This window comes from Dryobates pubescens, chromosome 3, assembly GCF_014839835.1.
Source record: "Dryobates pubescens isolate bDryPub1 chromosome 3, bDryPub1.pri, whole genome shotgun sequence".
Lineage (NCBI taxonomy): Eukaryota > Metazoa > Chordata > Aves > Piciformes > Picidae > Dryobates > Dryobates pubescens.
The window spans coordinates 13991384-14018187 of record NC_071614.1 but is presented as its reverse complement, the minus strand read 5'-3'; the positions used below and the strand labels follow the sequence as shown (position 1 = coordinate 14018187).

The window sequence follows — 26804 nt, the reverse complement described above, 5'->3', positions numbered from 1 at the left end:
TAGGAAGAAATTCTTTCTAGTGAGGGTGGGGAGACACTGAAACAGGTTGCCCAGGGAGGCTGTGGCTGCCTCCTCCCTGGAGGTGTTCAAGGCCATGCTGGATGAGGTCTTGAGCAACCTGTGCTGGTGGGAGGTGTCCTTGCCCATGGGAGGGGCGTTGCAAGTAGATAATCTTTAAGGTCCCTTCCAACCTAAACCATTCTATCAAGCTATGAAAACTGATTTTGCTTACAATAGTTTTAAAGAAAGTAATAAAGCTTCCCACCCAGCACACTCTAGAACACAGCCTAAATGATGCTCCACTTCTCTAAGGTATTGCAGCTACCTTAGGACTGCCAGCCCAGAGCCCAACTTGGCATCCCTGCTCAATAGGTGATGAAAATGGCTTTGCACTGTGCCAACACCAAGTGGCAAGCAGCAGTGACATGCTGCTGGTGTTACTGTAGGAAAAGTCATCTGCCAGGGGTACACAGTAGCTGCTTCAGTGACTGCAGCCATCTTGCTAGACTCATTTGTCCATCTACCAGCATGAGCAACTGGGTGCTGATCCCTGCTCTGCTTACGATCTAAGAGGAAGCAGCAGACAATGCTCCTAACAGAGGGAAAATGCAGTGTGGAGCAAGATGTGGCTATAAAATGCTATTAAATCACAAGGGCAACATTGTTTGCCCTGTTCATCTGTTCCTTCTCCAAGAAAAAGAAAATCCTCTCTGATGCTGCACTCACAAGTGTGTTGTACTCCTCTTCCACACGCTGGCAGCCTTCTGCTCACGTACAGCCTCAGCACTGGCTTAAGGAATATTTGTACTGTACAAAAAGCTCCATTTACTTTGGCAATATCTCCTGAGGTTGCTTGTAATCTGCTGTCTTTGTAAGAGTTTAAAAGCCTTTTTTTTTTAACTTATTCAGAGAACTCCTCTCTGTTTTTCTTTCACAGAGTGAAAGGCAAGGCTAGCATAATCTCCATTTATTTAGAATGGCCCTTTACTCAGCTGATAATATGGTTTAATTTATCCAAATAAGAGAGGAGAAATACTAAAAAAGCCTTGTTAAAAAAAAAAAATCAACTCTCTTGCAGGGCTCAAGGAATAAACTCCAGCATGTCTCATAGTATCTGACTCATCCAGAAGGAGAAACCACGTGGAGCCTATTCCCACATTTATGAAGCCCCGTTCCCCGTGTTCGGAAATGAACTGGCACGGCTCTGACACGTCCTGCCTTTTCCAGGCAGTGTAACGCGGCGGTTCCAATGGCAGATGAAGTGACACAGCCCGGGCTGGAGGGGTGTCCCCAGCTCCAGAGCGCAGCGGCTCCGGCGCCGCCAGAGCGCTGCCTGCCCTGCACCTCCACCTGCTGGGCGAATGCTGCCCTCTGCCGGCGCACGGACCAACTGCACCCCGCGCCTCGCACAGGCGCTCGGCCAGCCTCACACAGGCTGCTTTAATAACGCAATGAATTTCACGTTAATGTTTATTTGCCTCTGCCGATCTGAACACGATGTGGCGTGTCTGAGATTCTCCCAGCTATGCACAAGAGTTTCGCAGAACCAGAGCTTGGCCAGGCAGTACACAGCCTGCGTTCAGGAGCTGGGAACCATGCTGGGGCTGGGCTTGGCTCTGCTCTCTCAGCTAAAGCACAGGCTGAAGCCATGGCAGCCCTTTACACCCCACAAACAAACAACAGAAGAAAAGAAAGCGATGGCAGAAATTTTCCTGTCAGACCCTCCCCTTGGAGGCAGCTTTGCTGATGCAACAATTTTCACGGCCTCCCACACCTGCTTTCCAAAATGCACTTTGAGCCCCACACTGCCTTGGCCCGGGCTGCTGTGCCTCTGGAGAGGATCCCGGGAGCAATGCAGACAAAGAGCTGAGCTTGCACAGAGCCTGGTCGGCGTGGGTGAGCCAGCTCCACTCAAAGCATGGGCACCATCTCCCCTGCCAGCAAGGTGGAGAAAAGCTGGAGCGTGCAGGCCATGGTGCTGGATGCAGGGAAGGCCTTGTGCTCCCAGTCTGGGCACAGAAACCAGAGGAGATGCTGCAGCACTGCATGCTGTGAAGCGAGGATACCCCAGCCCAATGTGTTGCCTCTAGGGATTCAGAAGTGGCAGCAAAAGACACCCCCTGAAGAGCCAGAGGTTGCAGGAGGGCTGCCTGCCCTTGCCAAGATTCAGACACCACACCTGACAAAGAGCCCGAGTGTCCAGACCTGGAAAGGAGCGAGATCCACACTATGGAGGGCTCAGTGCTAAGCTGAATTCCTCTCACTCTCTAAGTGATTTAAAAGAGAAATGATTGCTAAAGAAGGAAAGTTAAGAGGAGAAAACCCTGCTGACTGGCTAGGAATCTGCAGTATGGACCAATCCAGCATTATGGAAATGGAGAACAGTTCTCTTTCCTGAGACAAAGCAAGACTCACCTGTGAGCTGTTCCTGCTGAAAACACAGCCCCTTGCAGCTCATCTGCAAATGTCATCTTCCTGCACAAAGTGGCCATTTTTAACTCAGAACCTCAGAAGCAATGTTCCCATGGGGAGCTTCCTCAGCACCGCAAGGCTGTGTGTGTCCAGCATGATACCATACCTGGGGAGGGGCATGGAAATAGAGTGGTTATGGTCCTCTGGCCTCTACAGGTTGTTCATGCACTAGTGAGCATGGTGAGGTCAACAGGAGACCACCACAGTGTGAGGAACCCGCTCACTGCTACATTTTAAACACAACCAGTTTGTCATCAAATAAAGGCAAAACAGCGCTGGGCGCAGAGCAGGTGTGCTAGAGGCACCATAACAACACCGGTTGAGCTTACACAGAGCTCAAACATACACATTCATACATGTTCATGCCTTTCCCCAGCACATTCCCAGCCTTCTCCATCAGGGCTGGGACAAAACCTGCACTGCTTCTGGTGAGATTGCAGTCACAGAATGTGAGGGGCTGGAAAGGACCTCCAGAGCTCATCCAGTCTGACCCCCTGCCAGAGCAGGGTCACCCAGGGCAGGGCACGCAGGAACACATCCAGGTGGGGTTTGAATATCTGCAGAGAGGGAGACTGCACAACCCCCCAGGGTGGGTGCCGGTGGGTGCTGATGGGTGCTGGTGCATGCCAGTGGGTGCCAGCAGGTGCTGGTGAGTGCCGGTGAGTGCCAGCGTTGCTGGGGCCCGCGGGGTTCCATCCTTAAGCTGATTGTCTGGTTGTAGTCTGTGTTGTGTGGGATGTGTATTGGCAGAGGGACGGAGGCAGGGTGAGGCGTCATGGCTGAGACTGGCTGGGTCAAGTGTGCAAACCTCTGTCCCAGCCCTGACCGCAGCCAGAGACCAACAGGACGGGGAATGGCCTAGGGTTAGGGTTAGGGTTAGGGTTAGGGTTTAGGGTTAGGGTTAGGGGGAGCGTGCTTGGGAAATGTAAAGGGATTTGTGGAGATATTTATGGCTAAGTTTGAGGTCTATCTAAGCTCAGTTCTGTTGTTCTGGCACCTCCAGCGAATCTGCTCTCCACCCAGAGCTGTTTTGCCTTTATTTGATAATAAACTGTTTGCATTTAAGAATTAGCAGTGAGCTGGTTTCTCACTCAACCCCACCTGCCATGGCCAGGGACACCTCACACTGCAGCAGGTTGCTCACAGCCACATCCAGCCTGGCTGCAAACACCTCCAGGGATGAGGCTTCCACCATCTCCCTGGGCAGCCTGTGCCAGGCTTTCACCACCCTCACGGGGAACAACTTCTTCCTAATGTGAGAAATTGTAACCGTTGGCTTTGGCAAGGGGAATTGCTGGGGACCGTGGGGTTCGATCTTGGGGCTGATTGGTTGGTCGTAGTCTGTGCTGTGTGGGGTTCAATCCTTGTGTATTGGGAGAGAAAGGTGAGGCACCAAGATGGCTGAAGACTGGCCAGGTCAAAAGTGCAGGTTTTGTCCCAGCACTGGTGGAGAGGGGTGGGAGGTGCTGGGGAAATGGATGAATATGTACGCTTGACGTCTATACAGGTTCAGCTTGTGTTGTTCTGGTGCCTCTAGCAAACCTGCTCTGTGCCCAGCGCTGTGTTGCCTTTATTTTATAATGAACTGGTTGTGGACCTACTTCAAGGAAGAACTCTTGAAGGCTCAGAACAGGCTGTGCCAATGTGCTGGAAGATGAGCCCTGGGGCAGACAGCCTGGATGGGCAACGAACTTCTAAAGGAACTAAGGGAAAAAAGAGGGTGTACCATCTTTGGAAGAAAGGGGAGGCAACCCATGGAATGTTTAAGGATGTTGCTAGGTCATGCAGGAAAAAAATGAGGGAGGCAAAAGCGCATTTAGAGCTTAGACTGGCCTCTGCTGTGAAGGACAACAAAAAGTCCTTCTGTAAATACATGAATAGCAAGAGGAAGGGCAAGGACAACCTCCACTGCTTGGTGGACACAGAGGGGAACATAGTAACAAAAGATGAGGAAAAGGCAGAGGTACTTAACACCTTCTTTGCCTCAATTTTTACTAGCAGGACAGACTGTCTTCCAGACAGCTGGCCTGCAGAGCTGGCAGAAGGAGCCAGGGAGCAGCATAGTTTTCCTCTGTTCCAGGAGGGGGTAATTAGAGATCTCCTCAGCCGCTTGGATCCCCACAAGTCCATGGGACCAGATGGGAGCCACCCTAGGGTGCTGAGAGAGCTGGCAGATGAGCTGCCAAGCCACTCTCCATCATTTTTCAGCAGTCCTGGCTCATTGGAGAAGTCCCAGATGACTGGAAGCTGCCAAGGTGATGCCCATCCACAAGCAGGGCCAGTTGGAAGAGCCAGGGAATTCCAGACCTCAGTGCCAGGCACGGTTATGGAACAGGTCATCCTGAGTGCAATCACACAGCACTTACAGGATGGCCAAGGGTCAGGCCCAGCCAGCATGGATTCAGGAAGGGGGTCGGAGTTGATCTGTTAGAGGGTCAGAGAGCTCTGCAAAGGGACCTTGCCAGGCTGGACAGATGGGCAGAGTCCAGGGGCAGGAGACTGAACACATCCAAGTGCCAGGTTCCCGCACATTGGCCACAACAACCGCAGGCAGTGCCACAGGCTGGGGTCAGAGTGGCTGAGAGCAGCCAGGCAGAGAGGGACCTGGGGGGACTGGTTGATAATAGGCTGAACACGAGCCAGCAGTGTGCCCAGGCAGCCAAGAGGGCCAATGGCATCCTGGCCTGCATCAGGAACAGTGTGGCCAGCAGGAGCAGGGAGGTCATTGTGTCCTGTGCTCAGCAATGGTTAGGCCACAACTTGAGTCCTGTGTCCAGTCCTGGGCTCTGGCTCCTCAATTTAGGAAAGATGTTGAGAAGCTGGAAGGTGTCCAGAGAAGGGCAACAAAGCTGGGGAGGGGTCTGGAGCACAGCCCTGTGAGGAGAGGCTGAGGGAGCTGGGGTTGCTTAGCCTGGAGAAGAGGAGGCTCAGGGGAGACCCTATTGCTCTCTCCAACTCCCTGAAGGGAGGTTGTAGCCAGATGGGGGTTGGCCTCTTCTCCCAGGCACCCAGCACCAGAACAAGAGGACAGAGTCTCAAGCTGTGCCAGGGGAGGTTCAGACTGGATGTTAGGAAGACGTTCTACACAGAGAGAGTGATTGGCCATTGGAATGTGCTGCCCAGGGAGGTGGTGGAGTCACCATCATTGGAGGTGTTCAGGAGGAGACTTAATAGGGTGCCTGGTTGAATGGTTTAGTTGATTAGGTGGTGTTGGGTGATAGGTTGGACTTGATGATCTTGAAGGTCTCGTCCAACCTGGTCTATTCTATTCTATTCTACTTAAAATTTAGCAGTGAGCTCATTTCTCACACTAACATCCAATCTCAATCTCCCCATTTCTACTTTTGCTCCATCCCCCCCAGTCATATCACCCCCTGACACCCTCAAAAGTCCCTCCCCAGCTGTCTTGTAGCCCCTTTCAGATACTGGAAGGCCACAAGAAGGTCTCCTGGGAGCCTTCTCCTCTCCAGCCTGCACAACCCCAACTCTCTCAGGCTGTCTCCAGAGCAGAGCAGCTCCAGCCCTCTGCTCCTCCTCGTGGCCCTTCTCTGGACACCTTCCAGCACCTCCAGATCCTTCCTGGCACAGAGGCTCCAGAACTGGATCCAGGTGGGGTCTCAGCAGAGTGGACTTGAGGGGGGCTTTCCTTACTTCAAGGGATTTTTTTGTTGGGGGGCGGGGGGAATTGAATTGAAGGACAAGAAGGAGGAGACAGGGTTGGGTGGCCTATTAAAAACAAAAAAGCCCCAAACGTAAAGAAGCAAAACTTTTCAGATTTAAATCCATCATAACATCGTGCTTGATTTTCTCAGCTCAGGAAATACAGAAGTGTTTCCAGCCCCAAGACGCTTTTCATGATCACAGGATCATAGAATTCCGGAGTAGTTTGGTCCAACGTGCCCTGAGGTGAGCAGGGACATTTTGCCCAGCGCAGGCTGCTCAGAGCTCCATCCAGCCCTGCCCGCGGTGGTTCCAGACAGGGCATCTCCAACCTCTCTCGGCAACCTGGGCCAGGGTTTTGCTACCCTCAGTGTACAAAACAATCACCCTGGGACGGCAAGGTAGGCCGGAAGGCAACTGAGCTGCAGCAGGGACCTGTTTCCATCCCCTCCTCTCCTCCTGCCTGGTGGTGCAGTCACCGTCCCTGGAGGTGTTCCAGAAACGTGTGGCCATGGCAACCGGGGCACGGCGTACTGGACACGGCGGGGCAGGCGGCCGCAGCCGGCGACCTTGGAAGCGTTTAGCAACCGGAGCAATCCCACGACCCTAACCCTGTGCTGCGAGCATCCGGCCGGCCCCGGAACAGCCGCGGGAGCGAGCATCCGGCCGGCCCCGGAACAGCCCGCGGGAGCGAGCATCCGGCCGGCCCCGGAACAGCCGCGGGAGCGAGCATCCGGCCGGCCCCGGAACAGCCGCGGGAGCGAGCATCCGGCCGGCCCCGGCCGTCTGTCTGCGGGGCGGTCCGTTTGCGGGGCGGTCTCCGGGACAGCCGCGGTGCCGCTGGGAGCGCCGAGCGTCATCGGCCGGCGCCGCGGAGCCTTGTTCGGCTGCAGCTATGTCGCCGCCGCTCTTCAGCCTGCCCGAGGCGCGGCTCCGCTTCACGGTGAGCCGGGGCGGGGGTGGAGGCTGCTGTCTCTCGCTGCCGCTTGCAGGGGCACCTGGCGGGCTCCGCTGCTCCCGCCGGAGCGGCCGTGCCGTGCCGCGCCGCCTCTGCCGGTCCCGGGCCCGCAGGCCCGGCCGGCGCTGTGCTGGGAGCGGGGCCGGAGCTCACTGCGACGAGAGTTCGGCGCAGCTGGGATGAGTGTCGGGACAGGGCTTCGCAGCAGCTCGGTGCAGCCCGCCGAGGGAGCATCTGCTGTTTAGTTAAAAATACAAAATAATTGGAAGTTAAGTTGCATTGTGGCGGAACCCCCACGGCAGAGCATCCGCCCCTGCTGCGCTGCTGCCTGCGCCGCTGCTGAGCTGTGCTTTTACAGTGCTGTATCTTGCTAGCAGCAGGCACGTCTCAAGCCACCATGACCTGCCTGGCAGGCAGGTGAAGTTTCATGTGTGGGGCTTGAGAGCGTTGGCCACAGCAGCATCTTCCTCTGGGGCTCACTGAGAAGTGGGATTTTCACCCTGCCGTTAGCATAGGTTTGGGGGGTGATGCTCACATGCCTGGTTAGCTAGGCACTTAACATTTGCCTCACTTGTTACAAAGTTCTCTTGATCTGGAAGGCAAGATTTGCCACGTGTTGTGTAGCAAATAGATTCCTTAATACTTGTGTCTGCAGTCAGATGGAGGTGGGAGGGCATCCTTTGGCTTCTGTGCTGCAGTTTTAACTCTTCTGTACATTTTGGTAGACGTCCACCAGAGATGCTCTGACTCACAAAAGTATCAAGCCGTTGTTGAATGCATTTAACCAGACTCCTGGGAGGTACGTGAAAGTTGTTTGGTTCTCAAAGGTGCCTCTCTGATAATGTTTGGCAATCTTGTGTCTAATAGTTGCTACTAACTGAACCTGGAATGTTTGCATTGGCAGTGAAAATGAGAAGAAGTGCACCTTGGATCAAGCTTTTAGAGTCATTTTAGAGGAAGAAATAGTAAGTATTTTAAAGCTGCAGCTTATCTCTTGTTGAAGCTCAAATTTCTATTTACAAGATAATTTAACAGCAACTTGCTTTAGTATGAGGAAATCCTGTTTATTAGAAACATGAATTGTCCAACAGTTATCTATGTAAGACTGAATACAGATAAGTAGTAATTAGGGCAGAGTGGCAGCATCTTGCAGGTACCACACTGCAGTGAGAGCTTTTGGCTTAGCCTTTGCCAGCAGTTCTTTGTAATGCTTAGGAAAAGCTGCTGCATCTTCAAAGTCAAGTTCATAAATGTCCATTGTTCCACAACTGTAAGAGTGGGGTGGAGTGGGTTGTCTGGTGCTAGCATCTAATAGACCTACCTGCCAGCTGGAAAAGATGATTAATCAAAGAATGTAGGGAGTGTGGGATACTAATTTTCAGAAGTAGATAACTTTGGTACTGGCTGAAGCAGTCAGGAAACATTGGGCAGTCAGGGAAACCTTCCCATAGTTCACTGGCAGTTCAGTTTAATAAGGTTGGTTGAAGTTCTGGACAATTGAATGTAAGTATTTGTTTTAAATATGCCTGCTTGGAACCAAGAATGTTAGTGTTGTTAGACCTGTTTAGGTCAGAACAGAGAAGATTAACTCTGTGTGGTTTGTTTAGATAAACAAAGCTCCGTGTGAAAATCTCCTGGCAATTATTTCTCTTGCTATTACTGGAGTCACAGAAGGTGAGCAACTTCCTCTCAAATCTATTGGCAGAGACCATTTATGGGGATATTAAAACCTTGAGTTTTGTAAGTCCTCTGCAGTGGTTAGCTCTGGCAATGTGTGGCCCTTATGGTAAGGGCTGTTCAGTCTGGTTCAGCAATGGAGCATAGTGTAGTGAAATTCAGTCATGCAGAGCCTCTGTGTTGGAATCTGTGTTTTATGGTAGTGCAAAGCTCTTGTAAAACTCCCCTGCATGTGTGTGCATTTAGAAGTGGCTTTAATGAAAGCTGGCACCTTTGCCCAAGCTTTTGTTAGGATTTGCAGGAACCCAGGAGAATTTTTTTCTTTAACATCATCTCCCTTAGCTGCCATGCTCCTTCACTGCATTTCAGTTCACATTTGCTGAATGAAATATTCCCTGTTCCTCACAGGCATCTGCACTGCATCAACCCCTTTTGTGCTTCTGGGGGATGTTCTGGATTGCCTGCCTTTGGATCAGTGTGACAAAATTTTCACCTTTGTGGAGAAAAATGTTGCTACCTGGAAATCAGTAAGTGTTGCTGGCAGGGGTGAGAGAGGGGAGCTAAAGGCTCTATGCCATTAACTGTCTTTGGGTCTGTGTTAAAATAGTAGCATTGAGCACCTTCCAGTTTGGGAATACCTGGGCAGCAGAGGCCAGGAAATGAAATAATTTTGATTGCTTTATTTCCAACTCCTTTTTCTGTAGGGTACAGTGTTTGTCATCTCTAGAAGCCAGTAACCTAACTGCTGCTGTGCAGTCTGTGTGAGTGGCCTCTCTCTTGGCAGGGGAAGAAGTCTTGGTCACTTTCTCAATGAGCCTTCCATTACATGACTGTTGCAATGATGGATTTGTTACCCCCAAATATTCCACTTGAATAAAAGCAAAAACTTTGTCACTGTGAGGGTGCTGAGCCCTGGAGCAGGCTGCCCAGAGAGGTTGTGGAGTCTCCTTCTCAGGAGACAGTGAACGTGCACCTGGACGTGTTCCGGTGTGACCTGCCCTGGGTGACCCTGCTCTGGCAGGGGGGTTGACCTTGATTGTCTTTTTGAGGTCCCTCCCAACCCCTACCATTCTGTGACTCTGTGATTCGTGCTCCTGAGGAATGGTCTGCGTTTCACAGCTGCTGTGAGGGGTTTGTGCTTTTGCTGTGCCATGGGGCTGCAGCAGGAGAGATGCTGTGGCACGCTGAGCCTCCTGTGCTGCAGGGGCTGTTAGTTAAAGAGGCAGTTCAGGGCCTTTGGCAAAAGTACTGACCTGCCAGCATTTTACTCCAAGAAATCTTGGATCTCAGTGTCCTTGGTGTGCTCCTTGGTGCTAGTGCCAGCAACTCTATAGGTGACACCTGGAAAGCATTCCAGTTTCTCTCTTCCTTACCTGGATGTCCTAAGGAGAACTGCCTCCCACAGGCATTGTTCAGGCTGTTCTGTTTCAGTCTTCTAAACTGATTTCCCTTGCTGCCAACTCACTGTGAATGCTCTAAATCTCTTGTGTCTTGCTCTTCTGTTGATGTGTATAAATAATGGAGGGAACAATAAAAGCAGCTAGTGTCAGAAAAACAAACCAAAACCGATGGGCCAAAGGTTGCTGCCCTTACAGTTGGTTGCAGCATGGCTGAACTTGGATGTTGTGGTTTGTGCTTCTTGGAGTCCTTGGGACTGCTGGGTTTGTGCTGCCTGAAACCTGCCCCTGGTGTAAGGGAAGACTCAAATTTGGAATTAACAGGAATGGCTCATACTTAACTAATTGTGATGGAATTTGTCTGCTCAAGAAGGTTTTGTGATCTCTTGCTCCCTTTGTTCTGTTGCAGAACACCTTCTACTCTGCAGGGAAAAATTACTTGCTGCGGATGTGCAATGGTGAGTTGCAGTTCTGCAGGGGGTGGGGGGGAATTCAGGAACTCCTTATCTCAGCACCTGAAAGTAAGTTTAGTGATTTGATTTACATTCAGATGTGCTCCCTGAGATCATTTCTCTTACCAGATACTCATGATTAATATAAAAGTCATTCTGCCTGTAGGGAAATCTCTTCATTGGTGAAGATGATAGTAGGAAAACATCCTTGGCAATGTCAAGGCTGATAGCAGAGGCTGTGCTTGAGTGGGACTCACTGGAACTTTTTATTGCTGTTGAGGGTGTTAGGAGTACTGGTAGAACGCATGTGAAAAACAGATAGGTCTGAGCTGAGGAAGTTGTTACTGTGTAAGTTCACAAAGCTTTGCTTCCCTTCCTTGGCTGTGTAGGGCATGTCATTGGCCAGTCTTGAACTGTAGTACATGAGAAACTGAAAGAGGGGCAAATACTAATACTAATATTCTTCATCCCTTGCAATGTTTAGATCTACTTAGAAGATTGTCTAAGTCACAAAACACAGTCTTCTGTGGAAGAATCCAGCTGTTCTTGGCTAGGTTGTTTCCTCTTTCAGAGAAGTCAGGTGAGATCTTTGTGTTTCATCACACTTCAGCTCTGACAAAGACTAAATCTGCTGCACGTCTCCACTTTGTGAGGGCTGCAGACCATCCAGCTGGAGAAAAGCTCTTTGCAGCTGTATGTTTGTTCTTGTCTCTGCCCTTGATGTTCTAAGTGGCTTTGACTTGTTGTGATTCCAAACTCCAGTTCTGAATGCTGTTTGTGAGAGCTGACTGCAGCATCTCTTGACCAACCGACTGAATGAGCTTCACAGCTTCTGAGACTCACCCTTGTTTTTCACAGGGCTTAACTTGCAGAGTCAGTTCAACCTGGAAAACGTCACTGTGTTCAACACCAATGAGCATGAGAGCACTTTGGGACAGAAGGTGAAAATCCCTCTGTTGTTCTGCAGTAAATGTGTGAGAGTTTGCACAGCAGTGTGCTGCTGCTTGCTATCCAGAGCTGTGTGCTCATCATTCACTTGTCCTTCTCCCAGGCCGAGCTGCTGATTGTGGAGCTAGGCAGGTTGCCTGCAATGCAAAACCTTGCAGGCTTGGAGGGGTAAAGAGTTGATTTGATTGTAAGGGATAAACAGTGCCACTTCCTGCACTAAGGTTTTCCCCACAGTGCACAGAGGGTAGAGCTGTGCCCCCAGCTACCACTGCACAGGGTTTAGGACAGGAATTCAGTGTACATTTTGCTTCACAGACCTTTGAATTCCCAGCTGAAGCTTTCTGATGTAAAGTGTAATAGAATCTTTAAAATAGAGAGCACTCTGGAAGTTGAATGCAAATTGCAGTGGCATTTGTGTAAGTTCTAAATGATTTTTTTCCCATTAGCACACTGAGGAGAGGGAAGAAGGAATGGATGTAGAAGAAGGTGAAATGGGAGATGATGAAGCACCAACAAGTTGGTAAGTTTAAAGCGGTTTTAAAGTTGGAGTAAAACTTGATCAAGTGAAAGCACAAAGCAAGCTGATTGGAAAACAGCCTCATGTTTTGTACTCTGAATTCTACTTATTTACTGCTCATTGAAGATCAGATGCAACCTGGCAATGTCTTAATCACTTTGAGTTGCCTGGAAGAGAAAGAAATCTACAGATCATTTGGAGCAGGGGCTCAGAGGCTGCAGCCCGTGACTCAGCCTTGTGGAGACAAAGCTATGCTCCTCTTCATTCCTTGAGTGTAAAACTCCTAAGATCCCTTTCTCTTACTGTTTTTGCTTTCGTGATGAGAAAGTAACAGCAGACTGGGTGGGAAACTCTTTTAGGAGCAAACTGAAGGACAGCTTGCTCTGTAAGGGGTCACTCTTGGCTCATTGACTTACAGCATGAATAGTGTTTGCTGGGGTTGCACAGTGCCAAGTGGACTCCAGTTGAGTGTCTCGAGGGTGGTTTGGTTTGCAGGCTGAGTTGGGTTGCTGGTTGGGTTGTTGATTGGGTTGCTGGTTGGGTTGGTTTTTTGTTGATTGGGTTGGTGGTTGATTGGGTTGCCTGTTGGGTGGGTTGTTGATTGGGTTGCCTGTTGATCGGGTTGCGGGTTGGGTTGCGGGTTGGATTGCTGGTTGGGTGGGTTGGTTGTTGATTGGGTTGCTGGTTGGGTGGGTTGTTGATGGGAGGGGTGGGTGGGTTGGTTGGTTGTTGATGGGGTTGCTGGTTTGTTTTCCCCCTCAGCTCCATTCCCATCGATTATAACCTGTATAGAAAATTCTGGTCCCTTCAAGACTATTTCAGGAACCCTGTGCAGTGCTATGAGAAGGTGTCATGGAAAACTTTTCTCAAGGTAATCAGAGTTCATGCTTTCAACTATTATGAAAATAACCATTACAGGGAGAGTGACTGCATGGCTGTGGCACAGTTTCAACATTAATGCCAGCAAAAACAATCATTGTGCAGGAGGAAATTCACTGCACTGTTTTCTGAAGCACCCCTGGCATGTTGAGGTGTGCAGTAAGTCCCCTCAGAAAACTTGTGCAGGTGAGGAACAGAAAGGCTTCAGATCTCGCAGCAGTGTCAGAAGTTCTTCTGTGCAAACCCCAGCACATAAATTCACAGAATCATTCAGGTTGGAAAAGACCCCTGAGAGGTCACATTTGCTCAGATACTCTAGTAGAAACCAGTGATGAGGTCTGCATTCTCAGCTGTCAAAAAACAACTCACCAAAAAAAGAAGGCAAAAGGAAGCTGAGCAAGGCCAGGCTTGCAGATGACATTTGGGAGTTTTCCTCCTTGCAACTTTAAGGCCCTACATGGAATTTAAGAGCTGCCCTGGAGATTGAACTCTGGCTTATGTGCCTGCTTTTCTGTATGTTGTGAACAACTAAACTGGAGTTTGAATGTAGCACTGGCACCATCTGGAATGCTTTTCTTCATAAGTGCCTGTGGTGGGCTGGAAATTCCCCCCCAGCATTAAATGTGCCAGAGAGCTCAGCTGGAAGCAAATGGAAGCTGTATTTACAAGCAAACTACAGTCTACAATGAAATGCAATTGATATGTACAAATATACAATATTTACTATATTTACAGGTATGTACAATTAATAAACACAAGGACCCCCTGGCCAAGGCCCAGGGGAAGCTACCAGCTTCTCCCTCTCTGCCTCCCCTTTATCCCCTGTACAAAAGGGACAAGAGAGAGAAGTAGAGAAGTTAATCCCAGTCACAACAACAGCAGAGCATCCAAGGTCAAGCAGAGGCAAGTTAGTATCTGCCAGCCCAGGAAGGTGAGAAGAGGAATTGTCCCCATGACTAGCTCAAGTCTGTTGTCTCTCCAGTGGGGTTGTTCAGAGCTATCATTATTTTCCTTTTCACACCCACTAGTGATTTGTTTACATTTTACTACTTTCTGTTCAGGCTCTGTGAAAAATTTGCATAGCCTAAAACTACCACAGTGGCAAAGAGTGAAGCAGTTGTGCCCTGCTCACAGCCCAGGCCATGGCTTTTCTTGGCACAACAGTGAGATGCTCTGACCTGCTAGACACTGGTGGTGTTCAGGAAAGCAGCCCAGCGTGCTGGCAGCAGGGGCGTCAGTTTGGCTGGCTGGTACCGCTGTTTGAGTTCTTGTAGTGGTTTGAGCCTTAACTGGAGCCTAAGAGCTCAGATAGTGGCAAACTGAGAATTCCTACCCTGCTCCCCACTCCTTTTCCCTGATAAGGATAAGGCTAAATAGGGAAGGATAAGGCTAAACAGGGAAACATACTAACCCGAGCCTGGCTGGCCTTGTATTTCCCTGGCTGTGTGTGGATCTCAGCCCTTCAGAGACACTTGGATGCCGCAGGGAGAGGCCAGGCCTGGCCACGTGGAGGACTCCGGAGGCTGTGGCTGTGCTCCTCTCCAGCAGGCAAGGCAGAGCACAGAGGGGAAAGGGCAGCAGTGTCCTCCTGTTTATAGGCTTGCTGGACAGAAAGGGGGAGTGGAATAGACCCCCTCTGACCCGGGGGACCCCTCCTCCTGGGAGGGGGAAACCGAGTCCCTCTCTGTTCACCTGGACCAGGTTTCTGTTGTGGCCTGGGGCAGCAGCCCTCTCGCAGACCCTGCCCAGGATGGGTGCAGGCCAGCACAGTTGTTCTGCTTGCTGGGCACTGCCTGGTGTGGTCTGACTGCGGGGTTTGTGTTTCACACTCCGGCTCCAGTACTCTGAAGAGGTTCTGGCGGTGTTCAAGAGCTACAAGCTGGACGACACTCAGGCGTCCCGGAAGAAGCTGGAGGAGCTCAAGACAGGAGGGGAGCATGTGTACTTTGCAAAGTTCCTCACCAGTGAGAAGGTAGGTGCCTGCTCCTCACTCACTCACAGGCTCCTTGAGATCCTGTGTCTAGTTCAACCCTGCTCAGGGATCTTAGCTAGAGCAGGCATCAGTGCTGTCTTCAGCTGGGTCTGGAGTGTCTCCACACACAGACTGCACAGTTGCTCTGGGGGCTCTGTTACTTTGCTCCCTGTATTGAGATGGATTCATTCCATTCTTACTCTGGGCTTTTTTCTCTCTTAATTGCTGATTAGTGTTTCTGAAATAAGAGTGTGGAGTGATTTGTGTTGTTACATTTAGGAAGGGAAATTAGAAGAGTAAGTATTTAAAGATCTGTTTGGTTCTGTGGTGGTTTTTTGCCTCACAGTAGTCTTCAAAAATGTTTTTGTGAGAGGTCTTGAGAGTGTTGAATTCTGTTCATATTGAAGTCAAAAATACAACAGTATTGAATTTAATCCTAAATCTTCATTTTGGAATTGTAAGTATCTTTAACTTCCAGGTGCAGTAGTAGATGACAGAAGCAAGTCTCAGTGCAGCCTGAGTTTGCTCTTCCTGAGACAGGAGGTAGAAACCAAGCAGAGTTTCACTGTGCAAGTGTTGATGAGAGCTGAATCTGGACCCTGGAGCCAGTAGCTCACAGGAGAAGCTGCCCCTCAGCTACTGAGATATTTGAATGTTTTCCCAAATTCCTTTTCACTTGGATGTTAACTCCAGCAGTATGAAACTAGCTAAACAACCTCCAGGGGCACTTTGTCAAGCTTGGGTTTCATTAGGAATTTTGGGTCCTCTTTCCTAAGTGGTGCTAGGTGACAGCTCCTTGTGAGACCCTGTCCTGAAAATACAGGTGACCCAGAACAGAGCTTCTGCAGAGTCAGAGCAGTCTCCATGCAGTGTCTGAAAGCATTTGCTGGATGTTTGTACTCAGGCCTGTTCAGTCTCCTTACTTGTGTGGTTCCTCATTGCTGTGTAGCTGATGGACCTGCAGCTGAGCGACAGCAACTTCCGCCGCCACATCCTGCTGCAGTACCTGATACTCTTCCAGTACCTGAAGGGACAGGTCAAGTTTAAAAGGTAATGTGCACATGGTTTGTGGTTTGGGGATGAGGAGCTAAGAGCTTAGAGATCAGACTATTTTAAAAGAGTTTATGGCTACCTATTGTAAGGGCCTTGTGAAACTGCAGGCTCACAGGATGTCAGGGGTCTGAAGATCGTTGAGTCCAACCCCCTGCCAGAGCAGGACCATAGAATCCAGCACAGGTCACACAGGAACACATCCAAATGGGTCTTGAAGGTCTCCAGAGGAGACACCACAGCCCCTCTGGGCAGCCTGCTCCAGTGCTCTGTGACCTTCACAGTGAAGAAGTTCCTCCTCATGTTGAGGTGGAATCTCATTTCCATCCATTGCCCCTTGTCCTGTCCCAGGGTGCAACTGAGCAGAGCCTGTCCCTGTCCTCTCCCTCTTGGCCCCTAGCCCTGAGATATTTACAGACATTACCGTCTTCTCTCCAGACTGAACAGCCCCAGGGCTCTCAGCCTCTCCTCCCCAGGCAGTGCTGCAGTCCCTTCAGCATCCTTGGAGCCCTCCCTTGGACTCTCTTCAACAGATCCCTGTCCCTCCTGAACTGGGGAGCCCAGAACTGGACACAATGTTCTAGGTGTGGCCCCACCAGAGCCTTGGATTGTTAAATACAGGATGTGGCTCAAGCTGTTTTACCAGAGGAAAGCAGAGGTCTTGGAGGAGGAGAGGCCACTAAAGCTTCACTGTGCCCACTTGCTGTGACCCTGAAGCACACACATGGGCATCCCCCTGGATGGAGCTAAACCCTGGGCAAACACAATCCACAAGCACATCCTACAAACTGCAGTCAGTCCATGAGGCCAGAGCATACTCCCAAGTACTTGGTTCAGATTCCTGTCCCTGCAGGCCTTTGCAAGCAGCCTCTCTCCATCACAGAGTCAGTACAGATAGTACAGATTCAAAGGGATGCCACGTCCACAGGCAGCTTGCATTGGTCTCAGTAACAGTCCTCAGACAGTTTGTAGTGGAATAGTCCCCAGCACTGGTTGCACCTGTAGGAAACCCTTCAAATGGACACCAAAAGAGCTGATTCAACAACACTTCAGTTGTCTGCCTGGTTTTCATTTGCAGTTCCAACTATGTTCTGACAGATGAGCAGTCCCTGTGGATTGAGGACACTACAAAAGCAGTGTACCAGGTGGGTACAGTATAAAAATCAGGTGGAAAAATACTTTCCATGGCATATTGTACCAATGACCTCGGAAGCAGTAACCACCATGTCCCTTGGGACTTTTTCCTACATATTCTGCTACAAATACAGTGCAAAAAAGTTAAGTTTGTTTGTTTGTTTTCCTTCCAATCACAGCTTCTGTCAGAAAATCCTCCAGATGGGGAGAGATTCTCAAAAATGGTTGAGGTAAGTACTTTGGTGCCTGTCTGATGAAAGTGCACAGAGCCTTAATTCAAAGTAGCCTATAGGAGCTTGAGAGAGAGGAGCTGAGAGAACCTTTCTTGCTCTGTAAAAAGCCCTCTCAACACCTTGTTGGTTTGCAGTCACATCTGCCCCAGGTTTTCATCAATGGGAACATGGATTTAGCTGTGCTTGTGCACACGGGGCACACATGGCTGGGTGGAAGGATGATCCTTGCATTTGTTTCCAAGCCTTTGCAGGAAGGACACAGAAAAAAGGTGCAAGTGGGATGACAAAAGTCAGCTTGCTTTCCTTTTTTCCTTTGCATTGACTGCATCTGTTCTCTTGATTAAGGAAGGAGAAATGAACCCTTCCCCACAGGTACCAAAGACAGGAGGGAGTCTAAGGTGGTGGTGATGAACATCCAGATAGTGGCAGAAGTACACAGAGTAACAAAGCTTTGTCTTTAACTGCAGTAGCTCAGCTGAAAACTTCTGAGGTCAGCTCTGAAGGTGATTCTGAGCTCAGCCATGTGCAATGTTCCGTTCCTCTAGCATATACTAAACACTGAGGAAAACTGGAATTCATGGAAAAATGAAGGCTGCCCCAGCTTTGTGAAAGAAAGGTAACTGGGGGGGGAAGCCTGCTGCTGCTTGCAGGAAATGGTGGTTCAGCACCACAAGATGCGCCCACAGGCTGTGTGAATGGTCATAACTCCCACACAGTGCAGACTGGCATCATTGAGTGTCCCCTCTGTGTGTGCACAGGCTCCCGGATTTCTGCCCAAAGCATTCCCTGTGTTGGTGGAGTGGTGGCTGGGTGTGGGGCAGTGGGTCTCCAGAGAGCATTCCTCACTGTCTCCTGGCAGGGTTTTGTTCTCTTCATCCTCAGGCTCTGGTGACTGAGGAGGCTGGAGCACACTGCCTGCCCTCCTGCCTTCTGCAGGCCATGGGTTGCAGAAGGCAGTGCCTGGCACTTCCATGACCTGCTCTGGATTGCCCTAATGGCTTTGGTGGGACCTGGAGTTTTGTTCTCCACCTTATTAGGTCTGCCAGTTGGTGGTAATCACAGAGCTGAAAGGAAATGATGCTGGGGTGGCTTTTGCTGTGGAGAGGTTCTCTGTGGTTGGCTACCAGCTGGTGACAAAGTTCAGCTTTGACTATGTCTGCCTGGCTGTCTCGAGGTGGTGGTCAGACATGGCTCTGCCATCCCTACCTACCCTGCAAGCAGAGCATAGCCTCTTGGTGGTGAGGAGCAGCTGGGCCATTGTCCCTCTGTTCCAGGGAGGTGACCTCATCTGGGTGCTGAAAGGGAGGGGGGCTGTGCTGAGAGAACTCCCTGTTACAAGGGGTGGGGAAATCAAATCATAAAATATGACTTTTATAAATGTTCTGTCTCCTCCTTTAGATCTCATCCAGAGTTTCAGCTTGGGTAGGTCTTACCCTAACCTCAGGGGTCTGGGATCTCCTTTCTCTGATCCCATGAAATCAGGGGCACCTGGGGCAAGAACCTGCAGTCCTGGAGCAGCTGAGCCAGCAGCAGGGTTGATGCCAGTTATGTGCTGCTGGCATAAGTGTCCTCTGCTGCTTTTGCTGCACCAGGGCTCTGGCACACCCAAACTTTGGAGTGAGCTAATGATGGTGTGTGGCAAATCCTTTTCCTTATCCTTTACCTTCTCTCTTTCCCCCTCCTCCCTCCCACCCCTGGAACCCCAGTTCTGCTGGGTACTTGCATCATGATTTAACTTGGCACCAGGTGAGCTAAGCTGGCATCATTTTGCTCTCTAAATATTTCTGCTTTGATACTAAAAGCTCTTTCCCTTTTCTTTAGACCTCCAGATTCCAAGCCAATGAGGCCTGTCAGGAAGAGGCCAGCTCCAGAAGACTTCTTAGGGAAAGGACCAAACAAGAAAATCCTGATGGGGAAGTATGTTGCACTTTGTGATTACAGGGCTCCTGGGGTTTAGCTGCTCTGCTCTGGGGACTTGCTGCTTTGGGGTTTTTTTGCCACTGAATCTTTTTGGGTTTTTTTCAGTCAGTGATTTTCAAACTGCCTCACTTTGGAACTGTCAGTTCTTGCAAAGCTTGCAGCAGGCTTCTTTTCCTCCTAGTCATCTCCTGTGGATCCCTTTAAAATAGTCTGTAAGTTACAGGCTGAAAATCAGAGCATTTGTACTCGCTGGAGCACTTTCTGTACCTGTGCTGCCTTTCAGGTTTTGCTTAACAGGTAGCTCTGCCATGGGGCAAAGTGTTCTCCTTGCTGTGTTCTCTCCAAGGAAAGTGCTGTCTTTTAGGGTATCACAGAATGTTAGGGGCTGGAAGTGACCTCCAAAGCTCATCCAGTCTAGCCCCCTGCCAGAGGAGGGTCACCCAGGGCAGGGTACACAGGAGCACATCCAGGTGGGGTCTGAATATCTCCAGAGAGGGAGACTCCACAACCCTTCTGGGCAGCCTCTTCCAGGGCTTCCTCCTGTTTCCATGGCACTTCCTCTGCCTCAGCTTCCACCACTGCCCCTTGTGCTGGCATTGGGCATCCCCCAGCAGAGCCTGACTCCAGCCTCTGGGTATCACCCTGCACAGCTTTAGCAACAGCAAGGAGGTCACCCTCAGGCTCCTCCTCTCCAAGCTACAGAGCCCTCAGCTCCCTCAGGCTCTCCTCATGAGGAAGATCTTCCACTGCCTTCAGCATCTTTGTGGCTCTGTGCTGGACTCTCTCAAGCAGTTCCTGAGGTCCTTCCTGACCTGAGAGGCCCAGAGCTGGACACAAGATTCCAGATGTGGCCTCAGCAGGGCAGAATAGAGGGGGAGGAGAACTTCTCTTGACCTATTGACCACAGCCCTTCTAATGCACCCCAGGATTCCCTTGGCCTTCTTGGCCACCAGAGCACATTCAGAGAATCACACAATCACAGAATCGCCAAGGTTGGAAGAGACCTCAAAGATCATAAAGTCCAACCTGTCACCACAGACCTCATGACTAGACCATGGCAGCCTAGAGCAGCCTTGCAGTATCTGAAGGGGCTCCAGGAGAGCTGGGGAGGGACTTGTGACAAGGGCTGGGAGTGCCAGGAGGAGGGACAATGGCTTTGAGCTGGGAGAGAGGAGACTGAAACTGGAGATGAGGAAGAAATTGTTTGCAGTGAGGCTGGTGAGACTCTGGCACAGGTTGCCCAGGGAGGCTGTGGCTGCCTCCTCCCTGGAGGTGTTCCAGGCCAGGCTGGATGAGGCCTTGAGCAAGCTGGGCTGGTGGGAGGTGTCCCTGCCCATGGCAGGGGGTTGGAACTGGCTGAGCTCTGAGGTCCCTTCCATCCCAACCCATTCTGTGGATGCTCTCTCTGCAGTGAGGAGCTGACCCGGCTCTGGAACTTGTGTCCTGACAACATGGAAGCTTGCAAGTCTGAGAGCAGGTAGGTCAGGGGTGCAGCACTGCCCTCAGCCAGCTTCCCATGCTCTGCTCACTAGCTGGCAGCAGGGAGGTGATCTGCTCTGTGCCATCCCACTGGGTGTCTGCAGGGGAGCTGGCCCTGGGATCTTTGTCTCCCTACAGTTTTGTTCAGTAGTGTTTGTGCTGGCAGAATTTCCATGGCTTAGCTAAAGGCCAGAGCCAGCTGTGGGTATGGCAGCAGGCTCCAGTGCTGCCATGGGCAGTGCTGGCCACGGGCACACTGCAGTGGCTGTGTGGTAGAGGCCTTTGTAGCAGTGTGGCAAATGCTGCTGGCTTGTCTGCAGCTGTGGCATTGGACTGGGTTGCTTTGGGAAGCTTGAGATGGGTGTCAGGGCTCCAAGCCCAGCTCTGCCAGAGGCTGTGATGTACTGAGCTGCTGGTGTGGTGTTGCAGGGAGTACATGCCCACGCTGGAGGAGTTCTTTGAGGAGGCCATTGAGCAAGCAGACCCTGAGAACATGGTGGAGAACAAGTACAAGTAAGGCCAGCTTGTGTTCTGCTCTGCTTGGGGCTCGTGTTTGGGTTGTTGGAGAAGACAAACTGCTCTCTGCATTGCTGGTGCTGCAGTGATGTGCAAACCCCATGGCTGAGTTCCATGAACTAGTGAAGGCCTCAGATCATTTTCTGTGCTGTTCCAGATACCAGACTGTTCCCAACTGTTGTGGGGTTAGGGATTTGCTCCCTCCTCCAGGCAATCAGAGATTCACTCCCCCAGAACTGAAGAGTTACCTCTGGAATAAATCAGCAGGCTAGCTCAGATTCTAGGAGTCACAGTGAAGCTGTATGTACAAGATGAACTAGACATGAAACTCTGAGGTGGTAAGACATACATAAAATATGTTTAAAATACGTGGCTGCATAGATTTACAACTCAGCAATCAGAAGTACCCCCTGGGCAGTCCAGAGGGACTGCTAGCAACAGCCTTCCCCCTCCCTTCCTGGTACCTTCAGAGACACAGCACAAGTCAGTTCAGCCAGCAGAAGGTCAGAAGGGAGGTAGGGCAGGAAGCCATGCAAGCAATAGCCCCAGAGAGAGGGAAGCATAGAAAGGAGACAGAGTAGTTTGTGCAGCAAACTGTGTCCTAGTCAGGAAACAAATGGAGTGATGCAGACACAGCTGTGTTACTCTTGCCTATCCAATCCCTGTTTTATTTGCCTTTTACTCATGATTTCCAGAAAGTTCCTGTTCTTGTTTATAACTAAGACACTAGGCTGAAGCACCAGCCCCAAACCATAGCACCAACCAGGCCTGGGCTTTCTTCTAGGGCTGTGAACAACTCTAACTATGGCTGGAGAGCTCTGAGGCTTTTGGCACGCAGGAGTCCCCACTTCTTCCAGCCAACAAACCAACAGTTCAAGAGTTTGCCTGAGTATCTAGAGAACATGGTCATCAAATTAGCCAAGGAGCTGCCTGTGAGTACTGTTGGCCTGTGACAGGAACTGCTGGCTCTGTTTCACTTCTGCTTATGTCTGCAGACTGTTTGTAGGGGGAGGGCAAGGGCACAAACCTGCAAGGGAAAAAAAGGTGTGAAAATGACAGAGAATGGAGCTGATGCTGTGCAGGTCCCAGTGACAGCAAGCTGGCTCACACTGACCCAGTGCTGAGCCCTGCCTGCTCTTCTGGCAGCAATCAGCTGTGACAGGCCCCTTGCTACCAGGGGACTTTTTGTACCCAGCTATGTGGGTTCTGTATTGTAGTCCAGATCACCTCTAGTCAAGCTGTAAATGGTGTTAGGGTTCATCAGTGTCAGCATCTGCTGGGGTGGCAGGAAAAGGGGCAGGGTGTGCAGCTAAAGAAACTGCACCAAGTCTTTCCAGAGCTCTTCTGTCAGCTCACTGAGTGTTAAAATGGAGAAGACGACAAAAGAGACCTTGTGAATGTGTACATTTAAGGCATTAACCCTTTGCATGTTGAGCAGTACACATTTGTGGCCAGGGAGGGATCTTGCAGGTCACTTCATACTCAAGGACAAGAGAACTAACAGCTGGGGAAGGAAGCATTCCCTGAAGCCTGGAGGTAGCACAGGGCCCAGTCATTGCTGTGGGTACCAACCCAGCCTTTGTCTTGGAGACCTTCCCTGCCTGTAGTGTGAAGCCACTGAGGCATGAAGGCAGGGCTGCAGGGTCTGGCCCTTGTCTGTTCAGCTGTCAGAGCCAGCTCGGTGCTGACAGCCATCCTAGAAGCAATACTGGGAGGGCAAAGCTGTTCAGTGCAGGGAGCTGTCCCTTTGTGCGGTGGTCCTGGTGGCACTGCTGCCACGTGCCAAATGGCATGGCAAGAAACAAGCACCTAGGGTGGAAGCTAGGCAAGAAGGAAGCCTTCTGTTACCTTGGCTGCTCAGTAACTCCCAGTGAAAGCTTTCTTTGCCTGTTTGTCACCTTCAGGAAGTTTGAAAGTACAGAAAGCTTTGAGGAGTTCCTCAGTGAGGACCAGAGCTAATGAGGAGTTTTTAAACAGTTCTCAGTGGTGGTCTCCCCAGTAGAGAGCTGGTTCGTGGGGGGCTGGCAGTACTGGAGCTGGCCATGCAGTGCTGGGAGAATCAGAGGCCCCTCTGAAGGCAGCAGCTGCTTCTGTGCTGCTGCTGCTGCTGTGCTGTTGTTCCTTGTTCCTCCTTGTCTGGGGCATTCCTGGCTCTCACATGGGCTCCTGTCAGGTTTTCCATTCCATGTTCCAGAGGCTCACAGAGCTGTAAAGCTTCTCTTCAAGAACAAAACTCATCCAGTGCTGTTCTGTTCTCTTGTAGCCTCCCTCTGAAGAAATAAAAACAGGCGAGGATGAAGATGAGGAAGACAATGATGCTTTGCTAAAGGAAAACAATGAAAGTAAGATTTGTGTCTTCCCAGCTGCTCAGCCTCCCTCTGGGTGTGTGCTGCAGAGCACAGCTCCTGCTGAGGCTGCTGCAGTGCTGCTGACGTGCATGCACGTTTGTGGCACAAAGTGCAGCCTGCTCAGGACACAGAGCAGCAGGAGCAGCCTCAGTCCCAGGCCTGCAGTGCTGGAAGCCTGCAGTTTGTTGAGGTTGGCTTGGCAGCTGCACCGGGAGCCTCTTCCCCTTGCTGTGCTGCTCTGTGGACGTTTACAGCTGAGGTGCCAGCCCTGCCCAGCTGTGCCTTGCCCTGCTCTGCCTTCTGCCCTTTAGCTGCCATGGGCACATGCCTCTCTAGCCCCTGCTGGGGTGGGTGGCCACAGGACACTGAGAAACTCTGTTCCAGCTCTGAGGCCTTTGCTTCCTCTGCATCTGAATCAGCTTCAAGGCAAAGGCTTCCATGAGCAGAGCAGCCTGACAGAGTCAGCTCTGACCCCACTGCTCCAGCAGCCACTTGTGTCCCTCTCCTTCAGCTCTGATGTGTTGTGCTCCTGCCACCTGCAGTGCTCAGCCAGGCCTTCAGCTCACAGCACCTGCTGTTAGCTCTTGGATCCAGCATGGACAGTTCTGGAGCCTCTGTTCCAGGAGGGATCTGGAGGTGCTGGAAGGTGTCCAGAGAAGGGCCCTGAGGATGAACAGAGGGCTAGAGCTGCTCTGTCTGGAGACAGACTGAGAGAGTTGGGGTTGTGCAGGCTGGAGAAGAGAAGGCTCCCAGGAGACCTTCTTGTGGCCTTCCAGGATCTGCAGGGGGGAACAAGAAAGCTGGGGAGGGACTTTTGAGGATGTCAGGGGGTGGTAGTCTGGGGGAAGTGGAGCAAAGCTAGAAGTGGGGAGATTGAGATTGGATGTTAGGAAGAAGTTGTTCCCCATGAGGGTGGTGAGAGACTGGAACTGGTGGTGGAAGCCTCATCCCTGGAGGTTTTGAAGGCCAGGCTGGATGTGGCTGTGAGCAACCTGCTGTAGTGTGAGGTGTCCCTGCCCATGGCAGGGGTTGGAACTGGGTGATCCTTGAGGTCCCTTCCAACCATGACAATTCTGTGGCATGCAGGCTGTGGAAGCCACACTCCAGAAATCACTGGCAATTGTGTAGAAAGATTTTTCTGTTAGTGGAAAGCCCTCTGTGGACCTCTGTGTCCCTCTTCTGTGCCCTTCTGCATCCAGCAGCCAGCCCTTTTCCATAGAGTCCTTGCCAGTACTGGCAAGTTCTGTTCCCCTCAGCACTGTCTGACACAACCTTCCTGGGTTTACTGAGCTGAGTTCACATCCAGCCCTTGTCTGGAAGAGCAGAGCTGTGGTCTGCTGAGGAATAAGGGAAGAGGCCAAGAGCTTCTGCTGGTTGGTTGCTTGTGAGCTGCTGCTTTCCCTTCAGCACTGTGAGCTCAGCTCAGATACAGGAGTGTGGCTGAGGAGCACTGGAGAGAGCTGAAACAGCCACCCCAAGCCAGCTGGCTCCTCAGGGGGTATGAGGGGGAGATGGGAAGAAGATGGTTCATTGGTATGCAGAAGGAACTCAGGGGGTGGGTTTTTTCCTTTGAAGGTATGAAATAAGCAGAGGTGGTGAGCCCTGGGCCCTAGGTGTGCAGTCCCTGCAGGGCTCACTGCTGTGGAGCCTTTAGATGACAGAAAAGTCCTTCAGGTTCTGACTGCACCTTCAAGTTACAGTGTCACCAAGGTTGGCAGAGACCTCAAAGATCACCAAGTCCAACCTGTCACCACAGACCTCATGGCTAGACCATGGCACCAAGTGCCACATCCAGTCCTCTCTGGAACACCTCCAGGGATGGGGACTCCACCACCTCCCCAGGCAGCACATCCCAATGGCCAACAACTCTCTCAGTGAAGAACTTTCTCCTCACCTCCAGCCTAAACCTCCCCTGGTGCAGCTTGAGACTGTGTCCTCTTGTTCTGGTGCTGGTTGCTAGAGAGACCAACCCCCACCTGGCTACAACCTCCCTTCAGGGAGTTGTAGAGAGCAATGAGGTCTCCCCTGAGCCTCCTCTTCTGCAGGCTAAGCAACCCCAGCTCCCTCAGCCTCTCCTCACAGGGCTGTGCCCAAGGCCTCTCCCCAGCCTTGTTGCCCTTCTCTGGACACCTTCAAGTCTCTCAATGTCCTTCTTAAACTGAGGGTCCCAGAACTGGACACAGGACTCAAGGTGTGGCCTAACCAATGCAGAGTACAGGGCACAATGACTTCCCTGCTCCTGCTGGCCACACTATTCCTGATGCAGGCCAAGATGCCCTTGGCCTTCTTGGCCACCTGGGCACACTGCTGGCTGAAGTTCCTGCCCTGGCCACAGTCCTGCTGCCAACAGGACCAGCAGCCTCTAGGGACTCAGCACAAAGGAAGCTAAACCATTTTGCAGGTCTCTGTTGCACCCTGAGGTTTTGCCTGCCGTGGGCAGCAGGGGACACTGCTCTGCACAAGCAGGGCCTGGCTCTGTGAGGCTCTGCTCCTGGAGCTCTTGAGCAGGGTCTCACAAGCACAGGTGTGAGGCAGCTGCTGGTGAATGAATGGGTTTGAGGTGGGGCAGAGCAGGGAAGCAGTAGCTGGAGACATCCCCTGTGGGCTTCTCTCTTCCAGGCCCAGAGGTGCAGCGGGACAAGGCCATGACTGGGGAGCAGATCGAGTCGTTTGCCATCAGGCTGGGGGAGCAGTGGAAGGCCCTGGCCCCCTACCTGGAGATGAAGGATGCTGACATACGGCAGATCGAGTCGGACAGCGAGGACATGAAGATGAGAGCCAAGCAGCTGCTGGTGGCCTGGCAGGACCAGGAGGGCACTCATGCAACCCCTGAGAACCTGCTCGTGGCCCTGAGCAAAGCTGGGCTCAGTGACCTTGCTGAGAGCCTCAGCAACGACACCGAGGGTGGCAGCTGACAGCCTCGGGAGGGAAGCTCCTGGGGCTTGGTGGGGGCTGCTCATTGCCCCTCCTGGCAGGTGTTGCTGGTGAGTGGTGTTGCTGTTCATTGTCCCTGTGGTTGCTAGGCAACAGGTTTTTGATAGGTATTTTATGTTCAGGAAACAATAAAACTTTTTAATACTACTGTTCAGGTCAACGTTTCTGAGGAGAGGCTGAGTCAGCCTGACCCAGCGAGGGACAGCCTCAGGTGCAGGTGCAAGGCAGTGGTCTCAGAGCTCAGCTGGCTCCTGCTGG

General features: G+C 51.4%; 1 protein-coding gene across 2 annotated transcripts; it reads left to right on the top strand.

Moving 5' to 3' along the window:
• Nucleotides 1–6942: 6942 nt before the first annotated feature.
• THOC1 (THO complex subunit 1) lies at nt 6943–26665 on the top strand. 2 transcript variants are annotated; one of them, XM_054179688.1, is made up of 22 exons: nt 6943–7075; nt 7816–7889; nt 7995–8055; nt 8698–8764; nt 9176–9294; nt 10574–10622; nt 11101–11196; nt 11475–11557; nt 12011–12084; nt 12844–12952; nt 14801–14932; nt 15882–15982; nt 17061–17127; nt 17296–17346; nt 17895–17965; nt 18748–18771; nt 19171–19266; nt 20681–20746; nt 21178–21261; nt 22049–22196; nt 23528–23606; nt 26232–26665. In XM_054179688.1, the coding sequence occupies exons 1-22, from the start codon at nt 7028–7030 to the stop codon at nt 26525–26527; spliced, it is 1995 nt and encodes a 664-aa protein (XP_054035663.1). In that variant the 5' UTR covers nt 6943–7027; the 3' UTR covers nt 26528–26665. The 2 variants fall into 2 exon arrangements, with proteins under 2 accessions (XP_054035663.1, XP_054035664.1); XM_054179689.1 differs by lacking the exon at nt 18748–18771.
• The last annotated feature ends 139 nt before the right edge of the window (nt 26666–26804 follow it).